Source organism: Dromiciops gliroides, chromosome 1, assembly GCF_019393635.1.
Source record: "Dromiciops gliroides isolate mDroGli1 chromosome 1, mDroGli1.pri, whole genome shotgun sequence".
In the NCBI taxonomy this organism is placed as follows: Eukaryota; Metazoa; Chordata; class Mammalia; order Microbiotheria; family Microbiotheriidae; genus Dromiciops; species Dromiciops gliroides.
Window position 1 is genome coordinate 32997617 of NC_057861.1, and position 12049 is coordinate 33009665.

Below are 12049 nucleotides of genomic sequence, written 5' to 3' on the forward strand. Positions count from 1 at the left end.
CACAGAAGCCCCGACTTCTGTCAAAGCTCAGATGCCACCTCCTAAGGGAACTCTGGGCTCATCACCCTAGTTGTTACTTCTCTCACCAACACTCCTTGAAAGTAGTTTGCATCTGCTCTGTTACTTACTCCCATTGTACATTGATCTGTATGTGTACCTGCTGTTTTTCTCAGGACAGTTTAAATTCCAGCAGAACAGGGACATTTTCCTGTCTTTCCTTTGTCTATGTACGCGGCATCTGAGGCACAGATTGGCATACAGAAGGTGCTTAATGAATGCTTTTGAGTTGTATTCCTTGCCCTTTGCAGAATCATAACAAGTAACATTTACATTGGCTTTCCTCAGAACAGTAGGTGGGGAAAATTGACACTCAGGGTAATTGACTTATATGAGGTCACAAAGTTGGTAACTGAAGAAGGAGGAGGCAGGTGTTTCGAACGTTGTTATCCCCATTTTACAGATGAAGAAATTGAGGCTCAGAGAAGTTAAGGGGCTTGCCCGAGCTGACCCAGCTAGTAAGTATCAGAGGGGACATCTGAACCCAGGTCTTTCTGACCCCAAGTCCGGGCTCGTTGTCTTTTGCTCCTTTAGGGTAGGAGCCGGGCAAGGCTAGCCTTACAGTCCCACAAGTTGGAGGAGGAGCCTCGGGTCCGCTCAGTTAGACCCCGCCTCCCCGCGCGCGCGCTGCAGGAACCACACACGAGCTTCCACGAAGCCCGAAGAACGCGGTTTGTCCTCTCGGCGCCGCCGTTCGCTGCGCGAAGAGGGCTGGGCCCCACTGACCCTCGGCGGCCACCGTGTGGCCGTTACGTGGCAGTGGCGCCAGCCCGCCAATCGGCGTCTCCCGCATCAGTGCCCCCTCCCGCCCGGGGGTGGCTGCAACCGGAAGAGGCGGAGGCTGAGGAGGAGGCGGCGGCGACGGCGGCTGAGGAGGCCGCAGTCCCGGCCCTAGTCCTCGTCCCCCGCCAGGCCCCGTGCCCGCTCGCACGCCATGGTGACGCTCCCGGAGGTGCTGACGCTGCTGGCCGCGCTGCTGGCCACGGCCTCGGGCTACTTCGTTAGCATCGACGCGCACGCGGAGGAGTGCTTCTTCGAGCGGGTCACCTCGGGCACCAAGATGGGCCTCATCTTCGAGGTGGCCGAGGGCGGCTTCCTGGACATCGACGTGGAGGTGCGCGCGCGCGGGGCGGGGAGGGGGAGGGGGAGGGGGAGGGGCAGGGGCGGCGCGCGTGTGCCCGCGCGCGGGAGCGCGCTCCGAGGAGGGGGCTGGGGCGCGCGGCCCCTGGGTGGGGGGGACCTCGGGGGGAGATCCCGGCTTCTTGAGGCTGGGTGACTCCTTCCACCCACCCCCCCTGCGCTCTCAGTTTCCCCACCTGTCAAATAGGCGTAACGTGCCAGTAGGCCCGACCTCGGCGGAGCTTGGGGTGGGTCTGGTCCCCGCTCGGGTGGCCCAGGGATGCCCAGGTGTAGCCGGCTGTGTTGGGCCCTTTCCGGTCACTTTCCCCCCTCACTCTTCCCTTCCCCCCTTGCTCCCCTCTGCCTCTTGCCCCTTCCTTCTCCACCCCCCAACCCCCATTGTGCTCCTCGGGCCCGTCTCTTCTTTCCCTCTTCCCCATTTCTCTTTTCTCCCTGCCCAGTCTCCCCACCCCCCGCAGGTCCGCTTTAAAGTTTGTTCGGGGGTGTGTGTGGTCAGAGCAGGTGCGGCACGGGTGTGTCCCCCGACCCCCATCCCCCGAGCCCAGATGGGCTCCCTCCTGGGGGTCCTCTGCAGACTGAAAGGCCGAGCGCGGGCCGCTCCTCTTGGTGACCTTGTGCAAGCCCTGGCCCTTTCCCAGCCTCAGTTTCCCTCTTGGTATAATAAAGGAGTAGGGCTGGAACCCCAGGGCCCTGCCAGCTGTGATTGTGTGAGCCACCCTGGCACCGGTAACCTGATGCTCTGTGGAGAAGCCATGTGTAGACTGGCTGCCAGACCCGGTCCTGGGCCGGGCTGGAGAATGTGGCAGCTGCCTCGGGGCCGCCGGGATTTGTTGGGGGAGTTTGGAGGGGCTGGGGCAAGGCGGCTTGATGCCCTTAACGGCTTCAGGCCAGGGTCGCGTCCCCTTTCCCTGTAACAGATCGGACACAGCTCCCTTTGTAGGGAAGCTACTGAAGCAACAAAAGTGATTTCCAAAAAACTCGCACTTCTAAAACAAGGATTAATTTCTCTCCTAAAAAGTGTGCTTACGATTTCTAATTTAACACCGAAGGGTCATAAGTACTTAGAATTAAAAGTTATTCCTCATGAGATCATCAGAACAGGAACATCAAACAGGGGGAATGAAATCCTCAAAAAAAAAAAAAACAATCCACAAATCCATAAAATCCAGACATTGTTTCTTCTTGGGGCGCTCTGTTTTGACAGTTTAAACTATCTTTTATACTTAGGTGCCTTATGGGAAAAAATTGGATTTATTTACTTTTTGGCATTTTGATTATAGCGACTGCTGCAGTGAGAAAGCTGTCAGCTAACAGCTGGCTAAATTTTTCCTTTACCTTGTATTTAAACATGTTAGCTTGGACTTTATTATTGCTGTTAGCAGTAGACATTAAGTAACTATTACTTTGGCACCTTGCATCTGTCCTCTTCTCTTCAGTCACACCCCTGCTGTCCTTGTCTAGGACCTTTTCACTTCTTACATTGTTTCCAGTCTCTCCCCTTGCCAATCTGTTCTAAAGATAATAGCAGTGAGCATTTATATAGCACCTACTATGTGCCAGGCTCAGTGCTTTACAAATATTATCTCATTTGGTCCTTGAAACAAGCCTGAGAGGTAGGGGCTATTATTATCCCTGTTAGATGAGGAAACAGAGGCCAACAGATGAAGTGACTCACCCATTGTCACACTGCTAGGTAGTGTCTGAGGCTGAATTTGAACTCTGGTCTTCCAGACTCCAGGCCCAGCACTCTACATTGTGTCACCTAGCTCCCTTTACTTCTCTATACAGCTGCTAAAATTATCTTTCTAAAAATCAGGTCTGACCACATTAGTACTGCTCAAGAATCTTTCATTGCTCCCTTTTGGCTCAAGGATAAAATATAAACTCCTCAGCTTGACATTTCCTGCTCTTCACAGTCTGGCTTCACCCTACCTTTTTAGGCTTAATTTGCATTTCCCTCTTTTTGTCCCTGTCCCAACCAAACTGACCTTCCCTAATCCATTTCATCTCCTACCTCACAACCTTTGTATAGACTTATCACCCATCCCAGTAATGTGCTCTTTCCTCACTTCTGATGTTTAGGATCCTTAGCTTCAAGCTGCATTTCACTTGTTGCAGCCTATGGAAATATTTTCTTGATTTTCTAGTTGTTAGTGTTCTTGCCCTCCTCAAATTATCTTGTATTTATTTGTCTACTGTACACTTTATCTCCCCAGTAGATTGTCACCTTCTTGAGAGCAGTGAATCTTTTCTGGTTTGTTTTTCTGGCAAGTGCCCCATATATTCTTAATAAATGCATGTTGACATGAACTAGTGATTCAGCAAGGTATGAGAGCTGGGTATCAGACAATCTAGTTGGGGAAACAGTTGTGAAAAACTAGGGTTAGAGGTGGAAGGGACCTTAGCATTCATTCATTCATTCGCTCACTCATTTATTTACTTACATGTTTATTTGCAGAGACTTCATTTTTCAGGTAATGAATCTGTATTCCATTGAGGAGCAAGTCATTTGGGTTTAAGGGCATGATCTTGTTAGCTTATGGTGTTACTTTTAGAGTGTGGTTGAGGAGAAGGAATATTAATGTTGGATTTTGGAGTCGGGAAACCTTGGGTCACATTCTGCTCCACTACTTGTTAATTCTGTGACCTTGGGCAGTTCACTTTGTCTCTGGGCCTCAGTTTGCTCCTCTGTAAAATTAGGGGGTTGGATTAGATTTTATCCAAGGTCCCTTTCAACTTTCAACTTTGCTTTCGGAGATGATAGCAAAGCAACTGTTGTGTTCTGTTTCCTTGGTAGATTTCCCATCAGTCAGACAATTCTTACTTGGATGATATGAATTTGAAACTTGTTTCAGGCCATATTGCTTTGTTTCTTTCCCATTCCAGATTACGGGACCTGATAATAAAGGAATTTATAAAGGAGACAGAGAGTCCAGCGGGAAGTATACTTTTGCAGCTCACATGGATGGAACTTACAAGTTTTGTTTTAGCAACAGAATGTCCACCATGACTCCCAAGATAGTGATGTTCACTATTGATATTGGAGAAGCTCCAAAGGGCCAAGACATGGAAACAGAAGGTGCGGAGAACCCTTGAAAGGAGGATGTTTATATGATGTTCCTTTTGGGGGGGAGAGTCTGACTTGACTAGCAAACCTTTTGCCCATCTGAGTAGAACTCTTCATTGTTAAGTCCTCTGACCTTTTATCTTCAACATCCCTAATTGGAAAGGGGTATTTTGTGAAAAAGCAGAAATGATATTACTCAATTAGTTATTAAATCTTATCCCGCTCCCAGCAGAGAATTTGCTTTTTGAAAGCCAGTATTTTTTCTGGTCAGTTCCATATTATCCATTTTTTGTTGTTGTTATCACCATATAGAATACTTCTTGGATTATTTGTTCTTCCATTACTGTGCTAATACTGGTCTGACCTTTTTGTTTGCCATTGTATAAATGCCTAGTTTATCTGCAGCTGTTTGTTGGGTGCCTGTGTTTATCTCTTCCGATTTTCTTTAGGTGGAGGAGATACCTGGGATGGTACGTGGATTGCTTTTTGACAGCTCATTAGCCTCCTGTCTTTTGCATACATTCATTGACTAATGTCTAATTTGTGCTTCTCTTTTTTTCTAACCTCAGTTTGTTGGCATGAGAATGTTTTTCCCTCTCTTTTTTTCTCCTTTAAATGAAAAAAAAAAAACCCTATACATGATTAGATTGAAGTATGATTTGTAGGGAGGGTTTTTTTTGGGGGGGGTGAGGTTTAAAGACATGGTCATGCATCTTTGGGTTTATTTTATATTATTTGGAACAGAAATCATTCATCATTTCTTAGTGTTTTATTTTGTTTCCTTAAGATTAACGAGGCAGGGATAAATAAATATCAACTAGTTAGTTTACAACCTGATTGAAGTTGACTTGCTGTTCTAATGCAGATAAGATGTGTGTGAAGTTTTATGGGCTTGCTCTAACATGATTAAAACTTTTCCCCCCTTACCTTTAAGACCTGGGTGAATAAGAAATACAAGCCCAGGTGTTTTGTCTTTGTACATCATACGGAGCCACTTCTATAGCTGTTTCAGTGCAGTGACTAAAATCTTATCCTAACCGTTATCAGTTACCACTGGTGAGCTGCCCAGCAATGAGACCTAGGGTGGTCCTGCTGCCCTTAGATGGGAGGCAGAAGCTGATCTGCTGGCAGCTAAGGCTCCCAGCAACCACTCCGAGGGAAAATTACTGTGTGTGTATATATAACCTTAGGCATAAGTTGGTGGTTTTTCAGCATGTCTCAAAATATTAGCATGGTGACCTTTGCTCTGTTATGGAGCAATCAGGAGTAGCAGCAAGAGAAGTGTCTCATTTGGCTCTCCTGAAGGTCAGTATTAGTCAAGTGGTTGTGTTTGTCAGACAGTAGCAAACTGTCTACAACTTGTATGTTTACACTTCAGAGCTTTATTTTCATGGTGCAGGACTTTCTCATCTCCAGTGAGAGGTATGGGTTTGAAAGTCTTTGTCTTTCCTCTCCATCTTGCTGGAAGATGGCCCTGTGAACGTAGTTTGGATATGTTGGCTGGTGAATGTGAACAGTGAATTGTTCTCAAATAATCCTTTAACATAAGAGCTAAAACCTTGCTTTTGCTTGTTAATGGCAATGAATGGGAGCTGCCAAATCAGGCCTTCCCCATAAAGGTTCCATGTAGTGCACTGGGCTCTGAGCAAAGCCTTCGAGACGGGCCTGATTTATAGTCCAGCCTCACCATTATGATGTGACTGGCATCTGCCCCTCTGACGACACATTTAGTATTCCTTGTCTTTACTATCCCATTAGGGCGATTGGGCGGGCATCCAAGCTCTATCCTGTTGGATTTTACATCTCTATGTAGAGACACCCCCAAAATGCTCGTTTTAAAAAGTCTGTTTTTTATTTTACTGGTTGTTCATATCATAGCACTACCTGGAAGCATGTAGTTTTTTCCTTTCAGAATTGATGTTAATACAAATACCCCATGTTTAACCTTGACCAAAGGTGTACCTGGCTGAAAAATCTTTATACCCATGAGAACTTGTCCACTGTATTAAAATGGCTATTTTGAATATTACAGAAGAGTGTGGGGGGCATCTTTAGTCTTCCCAAATGGTCTGTAGTGCAGTTTTTTGCTCTTATTAGCTAAATAGAGATAGCTCTTAACTTGAAATGTTCTGTTTCTGTTGCTTACAAGTTGATAGTGAAACTTTTAAGATGAGGAGGGTATTTTTTTAACTTAAATGTTGTAAAAACCCAATCTGATGATAGTATATTCCAGGAGCTTAAATTATGTTTTGCTTTTCGCTGAAAAGCAATTGTCAAAAAAGTTAAGATTTATTTGGATTCCATAATATTAGGGTCATTACTTTCCCCATTGAGTCCTTTTCCTTTTCTTTACCTTCTTTTATTAGTGCTCTAACATCCACTTAAAAACAAATCCCAAAAAATCAAATGAAGAAAAAATTATGAAACCCTTCTATTGGTAAGCACCTTATAATATGGCTCCCTCTTACTGGAAAAGAGAGATTTCTTTCCTCTGAATGTCTCTGCTTTAGGACATACTGTGAAGATTAAGTCATTCTCAGGAAAGTCTAGTGCTTTTCCAAGGTGAGATGTAGAGTGGTTCAAAGTATTTCTGAAGTTGTATGGCTCTCCTGGCCTTTCTAGGAGAAGTATTTTCTAATTTTGTAAGCCCCCGTTCTTTTGTGCTGTCAGAAAGAAGTCTGTTCTTATTGTTCTTTCCACCCTTCCTGCACTAGCTCATCAGAACAAGCTGGAAGAGATGATTAATGAGCTCGCCGTGGCGATGACAGCGGTAAAGCATGAACAGGAGTACATGGAAGTCCGGGAGAGAATACACAGAGCAAGTAAGTGGGGACAGTAACTCCGGCAAGCTTCTCCTCATGGGGGGTGGGGGGGGGGGCGGGCAGGGATCTAATAGTTCTTTGGATTTCAGCAGCTTGCAAGTCTTTTTTTGGAGTGGAGTGGAACAACGAGGGTTAAGTGACTCCCTCAGGGTCACACAGCTAGTAAGTGTTGAGTGTTTGAGGCTGGATTTGAACTCAGGTCCTCCTGAATCCAGGGCTGGTGCTCTATCCACTGTACCACTTAGCTGCCCCTTGAACTTCTTTTCAAAAGTGTCATCTTACCTCCCATGAAGTTACAGTCATTTGGGTAATACTTTGTGTCTGTGGCTACAGAGCACTAGGCTAAGCCACTTGGTTACTAAGGAGTTCTTGTTCACCCAAGAATGTCATAAATCTAGGTGAGTCACTCAGCCAGAACAGTCTGAAGATCCTCCAAAGTATACTGTTTGCTGAGTAGTAAGCATATTTCCCATCTCCTTTTAAATGACATAATCTGTGTGCTGGGTGCATGCAAGCATCAGCTATATTTACCAGGAAAAAGCAGTTAGCTTCTAACAGCACTGATAAAGAGACTTTCAGGAAGGAGTGCAAGTGCACTTTTAAAGCCCATCAGGGGGGCAGCTAGGTAGCACAGTGGATAAAGCATCGGCCCTGGATTCAGGAGTACCTGAGTTCAAATCCGGCCTTAGACACTTACTAGCTGTGTGACCTTGGGCAAGTCACTTAACCCCCATTGCCCCGCCAAAAAAAAAAAATAAATAAAAATAAAGCCCATCAGACATCGTATAACTTCCTATGTTTAAAAGCAAAACACCAAAAAAAGAAAAAAACTGTTTAAGAGGAAAAGCCAAGGAAAGTACAGGTTCCCCTTGACTTAAAAATCGGGGGTCTTGGTTTTTGTCTTTTTGTCTGGACCAGAGAAGTCTCTCAGGGAGGAAACTCCTAGTGCGGGTTGGCATCTTCTCTTTTCTGTGGAAAAATCTATTCAGTTTGAAGCAATCAACTTATAAAGGAATTTTTAGGATACCATCTGCTTTTGAAATTGAGTGTGGCAAGAGGATCAAGTACTAGCCTGGCTTGGCTGGGTGACCCCAGGGAGAATGATGGCAGTGAGAGAAAAGGGGGGTTTCCCTGGAGTCAGCTCTGAATAAATTTTCCCATAGAAAAGATTCTTCTGAGCCTAGGTTGGACAGAGGTACCTCTTTCTTCTCTAGTGTTCTCCCTGTTCTACCACAGATCTGAGACTGGGTTTGGCAGAACCTGGAAAACATAGTGTGTTCCCTGTCTAGTGAGGACTGTCTTCCCCTTCTTTGGTCTCCAGCAGAGCATCCTCTAAGAAATAAGATCGATCTGAGGAAAGAAACATATTCTACCTGTCTCACAGAGTTGTTGGAAGGGGGCAGGTGCAGTGTATTCTGTAACCTGATTGGTTACTCTCTGGAGGGTACTCTCCAGGGACATAGCAACTTTGGTGATTACTTTAAGCCTTTCTCTTGAGCGAAGCACACATGTGGGCGCATCTGTCTGTCTCTGCCTCCAGCATCTTTTTTGTTCTCAGGGTCCTCGGCTTTAGAATTAGACTTTTTCCTGCTTCATCATCTCCCTCTGAAGTAGCTGGAAGAAAAGCAAAAGCTCACAGTCCTTTTTTAGTATATGATTTGGTGGCTATAAAAATTAGTACTGTCCATGATGCCTCTTGTTAAAAATTCACTGATCCTCCTTCTCTTTTGTTCCCAAACAGTTAATGACAACACAAACAGCAGAGTGGTCCTCTGGTCCTTCTTTGAAGCGCTTGTATTAGTTGCCATGACATTGGGACAGATCTACTACCTGAAGAGATTTTTTGAAGTCCGGAGGGTTGTCTGAGAAGGCTTTTCCTGATCGTCCCAAACTCCCAGTTCACTGTTTACCAAACATCTCAGTCACAACGATGTCACATAGTTTCTAAGCTTTTGTTTTCTGAACTATACATTCATTGCTTCTTTCTTCCTCACGAATAGGTTTTGAAAACACCTTCTTAGCAAGGCTGTCCTGACAACTTTGACACTTAATTGGCATAACTTCTCATTTGAAATCTGCCTCCAACACACAGGGCATTCCAGAGCTCCAGCACCATAAATGAAGTGTGATCTAGTCACATTCGTTTGTCCTGTTTTTCTTTGGTTTTCACAATGGAATACAGTTTGTTCATTACACAGCACTAAGGCAAATACAGTCTTTTACTAAAAATGATTGTACGTGTCTTTGGATCTCTAAACTTGCAAAAAAAAAAAATCAGTTCTGTGAAGTTCTAAGGCACGACAGATGAAACCATTACAAACTGTCCTGCTAGTAATGGACAGAGCCATTTGACCTTGTGGCACATGCTATTGTAACCGGGTACTAGTATTTCATTTAGGATAGTTTTTATTTGAGCCCACAAACTATATTCTCCCCTAAAGAAAATGGGAATGTTCTCTAGACCCCGGGACTCGTATAGAACAAGTGGCTAACCAAACATTTTAGATTCCTGCCTGACATTTCTGATGTGTCAAGCCAAGGCTGGTGGCTGTTTTCAGTACGTGGTGGTTAGTCTTTTTGGGGTGGTGTGGCCAGCTCTCTCCCTCCTCCCTGTGTTGGCACTTAAAACCTGTATATTAATCTAAGTTGGGAAAATCTGGATTTCTGATGCCAAAGGGTTAAAGTTCGCTCTTGGATGTTATTTATGCAGCCACCATTTGTTTGATCAGAAACAGTGGCATTTCGGGCCACTGTCTAGCTAAAGAACACTGAGCATAATTCTCAGTACTAGGGTTCTTTTTTTTTTCCCTCTCCTTGTCTTTCATTTTAGGCACATGTGAATTTTGTTTTGTATTAAAAAATGACTTTTTCTTGGTCTCTGATGATGGGTTGAAAATTGAAGCATCTGTTTATGGTGTGGGGCTGATCAAGGATTATGTTGTGACTGATGTATATTAGTTACTTGTACTTTTTTTGATCTTTGCAAGGGGGAAAACTACAAGTAACCAGTTTTGTACTATTAATTTAAAATTTGTTACAGGTTTTCATGTTCAGAGTAAAAAAGTTTTTTGACTTTGGGCAAAACACTTGCAGCAGTTTATTAATGAGGTGAGAGTTTTTTCACCTTAGTGTAACTGTTGAATGCCAATTTTATTGCGTGTAAAAACACTTCAAAATTCAACAATGTAAATTAAAAATTGGATGTGTATCTAATTTGACCCAGGTCCAGTAAATAAACAGTTCTTTAAAAAAAAAAGAATCCTTAGTATTTGGGGTTCAGTTATTTATTGATGCTGTTAATGCTACTCATCTCTAGTGCCTCACGGGGGCTATGGGTCGTGGTGGGTGTGGCCCTGGGTTCTGAAGGGTACACCCGTGGAGCTCCAGTTCTGCAGGTATCAAGCTGGAAAGACTTCAGGGTTGGGCCTAGTCACAGAAACTGTACTCCAAGGACCAGCCTCACTTTAGAGAGTGCCTCAGTCATTACAGAGTGACCACAGGCACTTTTCAAGACAGCAGTCGTGGTCTCCTGTAGCTCAGCCATTTACCCAACTGATGAAATTAGATCCTTGATGGGCCAGAGTATTTCTAAATGGTCTACTGGACAAATGCCATAGTTGAACTTCAGATTTTGAGTGGTCTTTGAATAATGGCAGCTCCTGTAAAAGTTAGAATTCTTGCAGAAATATTTATAAGCTCAAAGATAGTTTGTTTTAAAAGTTATGCCTCGGGGCAGCTAGGTGGTGCAGTGGATAAAGCACCAGCCTTGAATTCAGGAGGACCTGAGTTCAAATTTAGCCTCAGACACTTGACACTTACTAGCTGTATGACCCTGGGCAAGACACTTAACCCCCATTGTACCACCAAAAAACCCAACAAAACCCCAAAAAGTTAGGCCGGGGGGGGGCAGCTAGGTGGCACAGTGGATAGAGCACTGGCCCTGGATTCAGGAGGTGCAGAGTTCAAATCTGGCCTCAGACACTTGACACTTAACTAGCTCTGTGACCTTGGGCAAATCACTTAACCCCAATTGCCTCACCCAAAAAAAAAAAAAAATCACTGGTCTGGCCTCAGATACTTGACACTTACTAGCTGTGTGACCCTGGGCAAGTCACTTAACCCCCACTGCCCCACAAAAAGAAAAAGAAAGAAAAAAGTTATGCCTGTAAACTAATGGCTTGAGAATACTGAATTATAAACATTTCTGCTCATAGGGTTAAGAAATGCAGTATGTAGACCTCCTTTCTGATCATTCTTGTAGATGGTCATCTTGGATGTTTTGAAGTTGGCCTTTGGAATTATTACCCTGTAAACATTGATTTAGAAAGCTATTTTATGGAATAAACTGACTTATTTGGGACATTGATCTGTAAGGGAGGGAATACGTATTTAGTAAGTACCTACCATGTACTAGCATCTACACTGTTCTGATTGATTTACGAATATCTAATTTGATCTTACAACAGTCTTGGGAGGTAAGTGCTGTTATCTCCATTTTACAGTTGAGGAAGCTGAGGCACACAGAGGTGAAGTGACTTGCCCAGGGTCACAGCTAGTGTCTGAGGCCAGATTTTAATTTGGGTCTTCTGACTCGTGACTTAGTGCCCTATTCACCCCACCATGCCCTAGCCCACTGTGTCATCAAGATATTAAGAACTACCAGCATCGATATGAAGTGTGCAGGGAAATCTTGGGTTGATTATTCGGGGTGGAAATCATAGGATGAAAAGCATAGGACTGGAAAAGACCTTTGAGGTCCACCTTCCTCATTTTATACATGGGGACAGATATTGAGACCCATTATGGATAATGTTTGGTAATCGGTGGCACAGCCAGGATTCAACCCCATGCCAGCCTGGAGGTCCAGAATCTTTCCTAATTAGCTTTGTATAGAACTCTGTTTTCTACTTTATTATTCATGGATCACTTTTGGGATCAAAGGATCACTGAAGTTCGATTTTTA

General features: G+C 44.5%; 1 protein-coding gene across 2 annotated transcripts; it reads left to right on the top strand.

Annotated features, from left to right (window-relative positions):
• The first annotated feature begins 863 nt into the window (after positions 1-863).
• Positions 864-10342, top strand: TMED2 (transmembrane p24 trafficking protein 2). Of its 2 annotated transcripts, XM_043971736.1 has the most exons (5): positions 864-1171; positions 4084-4276; positions 4714-4734; positions 6979-7086; positions 8828-10342. In XM_043971736.1, the coding sequence occupies exons 1-5, from the start codon at positions 992-994 to the stop codon at positions 8950-8952; spliced, it is 627 nt and encodes a 208-aa protein (XP_043827671.1). In that variant the 5' UTR covers positions 864-991; the 3' UTR covers positions 8953-10342. The 2 variants fall into 2 exon arrangements, with proteins under 2 accessions (XP_043827671.1, XP_043827678.1); XM_043971743.1 differs by lacking the exon at positions 4714-4734 and having other exon boundaries at positions 872-1171.
• The last annotated feature ends 1707 nt before the right edge of the window (positions 10343-12049 follow it).